Source organism: Lissotriton helveticus, chromosome 7, assembly GCF_964261635.1.
Source record: "Lissotriton helveticus chromosome 7, aLisHel1.1, whole genome shotgun sequence".
Classification (NCBI taxonomy): domain Eukaryota; kingdom Metazoa; phylum Chordata; class Amphibia; order Caudata; family Salamandridae; genus Lissotriton; species Lissotriton helveticus.
The window spans coordinates 159,140,453-159,148,949 of NC_136068.1; the positions used below are offsets into that span (position 1 = coordinate 159,140,453).

The window sequence follows — 8,497 nt, forward strand, 5'->3', positions numbered from 1 at the left end:
CGCAGTGATCCAGTCCTGGGTAAAATAATAGCTAGGAGACCTCAAATTACATTAAGAAAAGCAAGATGTTTCAAACAGATGTTAGTAAGCAATACATTGAAAGCCCCACCACTGAAGAGACCAGTTTCAATGTGGCTCAACAACAAGGAATGCTTCCTTAGATGCACTAAGTGTAAAGCATGCATCCATGGAAAAAATACCTCAGCCTATACTTCTAACCTCACAGACAAGGAATTTAAAATCAAAGGTCACTTTACCTGCAAAACGGATCATGCTATCTACGTGCTTCAGTGTCCTTGTGACCTGAAGTACGTGGGCAGCACGACACTTCCGGCACATATGCGGATTCTGCAACATTTAAGAGCAATCAAAAAGGGAGATAAGACGTATCCAGTGGCAAGACACTTTGAGAAACAGCATCAAAAAGATATATCTGGATTAGTATACTATGTAATAGATGTGGTTAAACCAAATGAACGGGGTGGGAACTGTGAGAAAAAACTGGGAAAATTAGAGTCAATGTACATAATTAAGCTCAATAGCAAAACCCCGGGAGGTTTGAATATGGAAGAAGATTTACACACACATTTGTAGATATTGTGCAGAAATAATCCTCCGTCCCTGTTTGCTCAATGATTTTATCTTCATGTTTTTAGGTTTCGTAACCTGGCGAGGGGCGAAGCCCCTCCCAGATCGAAATCTGTTGTTTTCAATAGTGAGGTTAGGACAGCCTCTGTTTCCAATTGGCTAGCTCCATAAATGGAGGCTAGCCATTGGGAGGCAGAGGCTGTCAATCGCGCTTTCTCTCGAAAACGCGATTCGGGGGCGTTTCTGGTGCTTTTTTTAAGCCCCGCCCCTTTGTCCCGGGCCGCGCTGCGATTGGCTGCCGGCCCGGGACACCCCCGTGACGTCATTCCCAGGCCGCGCTGTGATTGGCTGCCGGCCCGGGACACCCCCGTGACGTCAGCCAATCACAGCGCGGCCCGGGACCTGACTTGTTAACTACGTTTTGGACACTTTATTAGCATTTACAATTGAACAATAATACTACTACATTTTTATGTTTTGCAATATAAACTTATTATTTTGGCACTACTAACGTAAATTGCATCCGAGGTAACAATAACGAATTCATATTCAATGTACGTATTTGATTTAGATGGATTGTTTTTAAAACTTCGATTGCTTTTCAGCCGGGTATTTTACTTAGGGTGTAAATATATTTTTGTTTACGGCTGATCGAGATCTCGCGATATTTTGAAGTCGTCATGCCGCTCCCGGCGTGCTCCGCTTTCTCTTCCTGCGCGGCCTGAGGTGAGTGAGACATGGTATCCAGAGCGGAGAGAAGGAGACTAACTTCAATCCGGGGGGAATATTCGCCATCCTGTTTTGAAACTCTTCGGTTTAGTGCTTGGAGAACAGGATCATTCTCACAGACAGAACCCTCCATGTTACTAGCCCTGTTGTGTTTTGGTTTTCCGGGAGTTTGAAGTATAACAGGGCTACGGTGCGGCTCTACTGTGTCATGAGGCACTGGGTACAATTAGAGCAGCAGCGTGTATCCCTCCCGGTATGTATACTGTCCGTTTTACGCCGCCTGATCATTTTAATGGATCACCTGGACACTGGTAGCAAATGCCTTTCTGTTCCTTCTCTGCGAGATGACTCGAGGATTGCACCACCCTTTGTACACTCAAGTAAATTGTAATAGTGTTGTTGTCACTGATTTGTATGTTAGACTACGTAATTATGTCTAAGAAAGGCACGGTAACGCTTGGAATACACTTCGTGCATACGTGTCTGCATTGCTAAACGTTTGTACCGACTAGAAGTTTGGCAGCGCTAACTAATGATACCGTCTTAGCCAGTGTACTTTTCTTTTGTAATTGCATTGGGATATCTAACAGGAAAGGTCAGTTACGTGTTTATCAAACCCATCGTTGTATGACCACCTCTTTAAAAAGAATGTAACCACTTCTCTTTGAGTTTTTTTGTTTGATAGAAAGATAGTAACATACACTTTATCCGGAAATGCTTTATCGTATTCGTCGCGCCGGTTTTGAGAAAGATGTATAAGGCTACTAACGATGCGGCACTCTTTCCTGGCGTCATTTCACATGCGCCTTACTGTGTGTATTCAATGATGCGAAAATGGGCTGGGCATGTTGCTGCGATGATGATGATCTTAGGACACCTTTGAATTGATTATGAAACTAATTTGATTTCTGAGCAGACAACATTTTGAGTTGTAAACCTACATAAAAGGACGCATTGTTGCATCGCGTTTTTTTCATGCATTTTCTTTGCTTCCACAGTTAATCTCTGAAAATGGTGCGCTATTCGCTCGACCCAGAAAACCCGACTAAATGTAAGTGAGATTCGCGTTTGTCTCGTATTTGAAATTCAGTCATCTGTCGATGATTGAACAATTATATTCATTGTAGGTGCTTGACATGTTTTAAGTCAGCTGGTCTAATTATACTTTACTTCTCAGGTCAATACAATGAAGACGATTAAGTGCTTTGAGCGAAGACGAATCTTAATGTGCCTTACATAGGATTAATATTATATTTTTGTTTTGCAGCATGCAAGGCACGGGGTTCCAACCTGCGGGTCCATTTCAAGGTACGCGTCCTTTAGACCACCAACCCTGCATGATTCACCTGATGCTTTAACGATACATTGAACACCAGGGGCTGTGTAAATCCTATCGCCCGATGTTTGGGACAGTTTTTAGTTCAGTAGACCCTTAGATTCAATTCCAAGTTCCCCCCCAATCCTCTGCATCGCAAACCTGTTGGCTGCCAGTTAATAATGCCACTTTATGGATCTGTGTAAGAGGTTGTTGTGCAACTAAGGCAAAATGTGCATCTATATGGAGTGGTGTTAAGTCTTTCATATGAAAAGCCTTCATTATTCAGACCAGCGCCCTTTTGGAAGTGCTTTGAGCGTAGCTTGTTTGACGGGGAAGCCAGTCGAAAAACGCATATGAACTGTAAATTGCAACAGTTTAATGCTACCTATAATGGCCTTATTATCTAATGATACATTCAAAGGAAGACTGGTGAAAATTGGCAGGCTAATAACATTTTACTAAGCTATTGCACAATTGAAAATTACGATTTCTCGGAGGCATTGTTTTTTAGTAGCTTTTATTTTTTACTCCTGCCAATTTTTTTACAATGGGCCACCTATGTAAAGTTTGTGTAAAACTGAGCATTGCATGAAGTTGGTGTCCAGTTCATTCTCTTTAGAGTGATCCCACTCGGTGTCATTCAATTCAAAAGTTCTTTATTTCGGTAAAAGATTTACCATAAAAGACATAAAAACATACATTTTAAAAAAGTGGTTGGTCGGTGTCATTCAATTTGTGTTCTTAATAGTTCACATAATGGAGTTTGTGTAGCTGTGATGATGACTTGCTTAGGACACCTTTGAGTTTTTCATGAAAATGCTTTGCATTCTGAGCAGCTACTAATTATGCCTTGTGTACAATACTCGTCCTAATTCTTTATTTCTAGAGTAAACATGCCCCTTTACATTTTTTTTCTAGAACACCCGTGAGACTGCTCAAGCCATCAAGGGTATGCATATCCGTAAAGCCACCAAATACCTGAAGGATGTCACTCTTCAGAAGCAATGTGTTCCTTTCCGTCGTTACAATGGTGGAGTTGGAAGATGTGCTCAGGTTAGATGGATAATAATTAAGTGTTTAATAGTACATGCCATTACTTGTGAATGTTGGCAGCGTTCTAAAACAGTACTCCAAGTTAATCTTTTATAAAAAATAATTTGAGTCTTTGGACACACAACCTAGAATAAATGATCATTCAGTTCATGCAGATTTTTATGCACTTCACATCCATTGCCTGTTTCATCCTATGGACTTTTTCAGGTTTCATCTTAGCTTTATCTGAGACCCAGTAGACTACTTCTAACAAGCAACAGTTCCCTTCTATTGCTGCTTGTACATGTGACTAATCGGGCGATATAGAGGTATGCCTTGCAATCCAAAAGTAATGTGGAATATGGTTACATCCAGGTCTTTAGAGACTGCTCAGCATGTTTTCTCCGTGACCATAAAAAAAACTGGCCCCTGTATCCCTTGCCCAACCTCTGGGCTTTCACACCTTGCTATGTAGGTATTCTCTCACCTAAAATGTATACTAACTGGCCACTATATTCGTCCAATATTATGGATTTACACAGGTGTGCAAAGAAATTATCCGCTAGTCCCCTCCCGAAATTCAAGAGTTCGTCATCTGCCATCCCACGTTTGCCAAAGAATCCTCTAGTGGCGAACAAGCCGTTATTCGGGGCTAAAGGTCAGTCATTAGAAGGAAACCAAGGGATAGTAGTCCAAAAAAAAATGCTCTAGTCTTTAGAGGAGGGGTGGTTAAAAAGAGAAAAAATGGGACAATAACAGCCATATTATGGTGCTGATTATCCACTATTGGTCGGGTCATTTTCTCCGTGGCCCAGATGGCCATAGAAGCAGTAGACTAGCAGTAATACATGCCAGGCTTCTGGGTGAAATGATCTGGGGTGGTTCCTGGTGTGACCCGTCTCTGCTCTTGCGTTTACCAGAACGCGTCTGCGCTCCATTAATATGCAATAAAAAGGGTCATACCTCTGTATAATGCATTACTATTAAGTTGCTTTTCTTTCTGCTGCTGGTGTAATAGCTTTTTTTTGGCTAAGTGAAAATTAGCTTGAACAGATCCTCTGTACACGTTTAGAATTTGAGCATGAAATACTATTGTATATCACAATACAGCATGTCTTGTATTTTTTATGGTCATTCTGGTTCGTCTGTGCGAAGTTTCTGTACTTCACTCTGTTCGTTTCTTAGCCAACACATGTTTCGTCGCTGTTACATGGGATTACCCTGCGACTTCTTCAGGGCTTATGTCTGTCCTGAGTTCTCTTATTTTCTGTGATAGTTCCAACCCGAAAAGGGTGTCTTTTAAGTGGAGTGGCAATCATGGAGAAGTGGTCGCCATGGTTAAACTTTTTCTTTGCCTATATTTTTAGTAAAGCGGATAAAGTTGTAAATTACCAACCAGCTGCCAAATGGGGCAAAGTTGTGGAGGTTGGATATCATAGCGAACGGCGCACACCCCAGAGCTGTGATATCCAATCTCCACAACTTTGCCTGATTTGGCAGCTGGCTGTATTGGAGCGGTTTACTGCGTGCCCTGCCCAAGGAGCCTGTCCTCCGGTTAGGTGAGATGTGCTGCTCTGCTTACCTGCTGGGGTCTGGGCAAGACCGCTGGCATCACTCAAGGGTGTCCCTTCTGCACAGGCAGATGGACTGCAGATTTGTAGTTGGCGGCTCCAGGACTGAGCGGATACACCTAAAGATGTTCTTCCTAAGCCCAGCCAGGAGTGTGGAGGAGCAAGTGTGTGCCACTGAGGCAAAGGGGTGGGCACTGAACGTCACCCTCAGGCTTTTTTTTAACACACGCACTTACTACATGTGGCCAGGTGTCTACTTTGTCCGGGCAAGGGGCATCTTTACCTCTGTTACCCAGTGACCATGGGTCAGGTGCCACAACCCCTTTGGTTCAGTTGTAGTCAATGGGATTTATTTTGGGTTTTGTAGTTACCAGACCCTAATTTGAGTGTGTTTTAGTTGGTCACCACTGTAATGAGGAGGTCCCTTGACCCCTAATTTTAATACCCTCCACACTCACCCTTTCTATGTAAAGCGCTCTGATATCTGCAAAGATCTTGTTCGCGCTATATAAAACTTTCAAAATAAACTCAAGAGAAACTTGTACTCTGCCCGAACAGCTTCCCGTGCCCATTGAAACAGCAGTGGAGCTTCCGAAGTTCCCCTTCATGTGCAGTTGGAGGATGGGGCTACGCTGCTGTCGGCAAGGCCCACTTTCTAGATGCAGCATAAAACTAGTATGGTCGGGCTTACAACACTGCATGTCGCTCACTTATTCATTCATCAACAGTATTGCACGCAAACTAGCCAGTCAAGAGCTGTTCTGCTATAGGCTGGGCTCCATGGCTTTGCTGGTTGTTGGAGTCCTCTTCCTGTAGCGGGCCTCATGATCTGGAGGTTGAGATTGGTCTCCCTTGCAGTCTGACATATTATTGCTTCAACTATTGTGTCTGATGGGTGCAGTAATTGTAGACTTAACAGTGTTATAATGCTTCCAGTAGTGCTCCAGGCTGCTAGTCTGTGTTACGAGTGTTGTATCTACCAGATATCTCCTACCAGTAGCTCACAGAAACCTTCAGAGTAGCTCCCAGTCTTGAGTTCATTTTTAACTAAAGAAGTGTTTTTCCTTTTTAAGTTAAGAAAAGACTGTTGGTTTTACGTTGTCAGGCTACAGATAGCAGAGACTGATAATAAGCAGTTCTCCAATTTAAATAGATGACCGCAGGAAAGCAGTCATCATGTCTACAGGCCACTAGGAGTAGAATTACTGTAAAGACACTTAAAATGAGTTTTATGTATCTGATCAATTTCATTTTCTTCAATCTCAGCGTGTGACAAATCCAAACAGCAGGCCTCTTGCTCCCAGTGGCTGGTAGAACTTCTGCCATATTTAGAACTTTTTTATGGGAGCAATTTGAAGTGCAGAAAAGTTATTAGGAACATTCTTGCAGAATATTTTTCAGCTCTTAACATTTTCTTAATTAAAAAAAATGGTTCATGCAACAGTGCTGCATATGGCGGAAGGTAGGTTCTTTGCCACAACTACATACAACACATACACTCAGTCACCCATACATCCCATTCATACACATGTTCATACATCGCCACAGAACATGCACTCATTGACGCACACGCAGCTCTATCATACTATAGTCACAATATTTTGTTCAAACCATAGTATCCGGGGCAATTGACTTTAGTTTTAAAGTCAATGAGGAGGGGGAGTTTAGTAACAATGCACAAGTTACTTGGCCATCAGTAGCTCATGATTTTCACTGATCAGAAGTTGCTCTAATTGCAGAAAAGGTTGGAACCTCCCCCCCCCCCCCCCGATTAGCTGTTTTGCTAATCAACCAAAGAGCTTTAATAGTTCTCCTTTGTTTTGCTGAGGCCATGTCTGGAGATATGCTGTCTACTGACCTCGCATTGAGATACTTGTGGTTACTGGGATTAGTGGACACCAGTGAACCGTCTCTGCATCCTCCTCAGAGACCCCTTAGTGCTCAGATACTCGCTGTGTACTGGAGAACCATGGCCTCAGATTAACCGCTCCGTTCGTGTTTCTGCTTTTAAAAAGTACTTTAATCCACACAGTTAAATACTTAACCTAAAATTAAGAATGAGCGAAATGAAAAGCAGTCAACATGAACTCATTGACTAGTCTCTGTGTCTCAAACTGTGCAAGACCCCTTCCTAGAGTGTTTTTAACACTGAGATCTAATGTCTCGATTAGTAATATCATTAAGACACGGTGGACCTTGGTACCATGCTGTTAAGCCATATTTTCCGTGCTCAATGGGTTGCTCATTTGAAGCTGATCTATAGTTGGACTGGACCTCTTTTGCAACAGGTTGGATTAGGGAGACATCATTTTTAACTAAAAGAAGTAATAGGTCCGCTGTCAGTCCAGCTGGTAAAGCTCCCATTCCTGATGGGTTGCCAAATGACATTTTGAAATGCAGCCTAGATCTGTGGGTGCCACTGCTGGCCTGTTTTTAAAACATTCTGATTTGCCATTGCATGTCTAAAAACCTAACTTATTGTATTTAGTAAGAGGGATTAGAGATTTTGTTTTTTTCCCCACTTAATGTATTGTGAAGAGCATTTGGATTTTGGTTGCTATGATGATTACTTAGGACACCTTTGCATTAAAGATGAAAACAATTTATATTCTGAGCAACCGTTGCTGATTACAGGTGTTGGATGCTTTCTCCTCACATGACCTTCCCTTCCTCCTAACCTCAGTATTTTTTATTTTGCAGGCCAAGCAGTGGGCTTGGACCCAGGGGCGATGGCCTAAAAAGAGTGCCGACTTCTTGCTTCACATGCTGAAAAACGCGGAAAGTAACGCTGAACTCAAGGTTTGTATACAAGCTTGTTTTCATTCTTCAGGAGCTAGCAAATGACTCCTTTAGACGTTTTTCCCTTCATTTTTTAAGGTTTCGCCTTGCGTCCACTGCGCAGCAGCGTTCGCGCAGACAAAATCTTTTGAGAAGCAGTACGGGGGCTTTGTCCCGCCTGCTCTTCCATTGGCTAGCTCCATAAATGGAGGCTAGCCATTGGAAGAGAGATCTGTCCGTCATTGCCAGAGCAGATTCGTGGGCGTTCCGGCGATGTTTTCGCTCTCCGCCCCTTTGTGACGTCATTCCGGCGGTGGGCGTTTTTTTTTTTTTGGGCCAAGGTTTGCTTTGTTTCATTCCTCCGAAGATGGCGCCGGGGCCCGTCAACTTCTCGCATCTACTGGTACGTTTGTGTGTGTATTGAGAGATAAGGTAGCCATATATACCCGAAGCCCACCTCCCCACCCCCTGCTAGTGTACA

General features: G+C 42.9%; 1 protein-coding gene and 3 non-coding genes across 5 annotated transcripts; all 4 read left to right on the forward strand.

Annotated features, from left to right (window-relative positions):
- Positions 1–1,256: 1,256 nt before the first annotated feature.
- Positions 1,257–8,096, forward strand: LOC144766681 (large ribosomal subunit protein uL22-like). Of its 2 annotated transcripts, none has more exons than XM_078650453.1 (5): positions 1,257–1,314; positions 2,316–2,368; positions 2,585–2,625; positions 3,554–3,688; positions 7,939–8,096. In XM_078650453.1, the coding sequence occupies exons 2-5, from the start codon at positions 2,329–2,331 to the stop codon at positions 8,080–8,082; spliced, it is 360 nt and encodes a 119-aa protein (XP_078506579.1). In that variant the 5' UTR covers positions 1,257–1,314; positions 2,316–2,328; the 3' UTR covers positions 8,083–8,096. The 2 variants fall into 2 exon arrangements, with proteins under 2 accessions (XP_078506579.1, XP_078506580.1); XM_078650454.1 differs by lacking the exon at positions 1,257–1,314 and adding an exon at positions 1,515–1,570.
- Positions 2,169–2,234, forward strand: LOC144771237 (small nucleolar RNA SNORD58). Its single transcript, XR_013599191.1, has one exon. It is a non-coding gene; the product is annotated as a small nucleolar RNA SNORD58 (small nucleolar RNA).
- On the forward strand, positions 3,407–3,472 carry LOC144771239 (small nucleolar RNA SNORD58). The gene has a single exon (XR_013599194.1). It is a non-coding gene; the product is annotated as a small nucleolar RNA SNORD58 (small nucleolar RNA).
- On the forward strand, positions 7,793–7,857 carry LOC144771235 (small nucleolar RNA SNORD58). The gene has a single exon (XR_013599189.1). It is a non-coding gene; the product is annotated as a small nucleolar RNA SNORD58 (small nucleolar RNA).
- Positions 8,097–8,497: the final 401 nt, after the last annotated feature.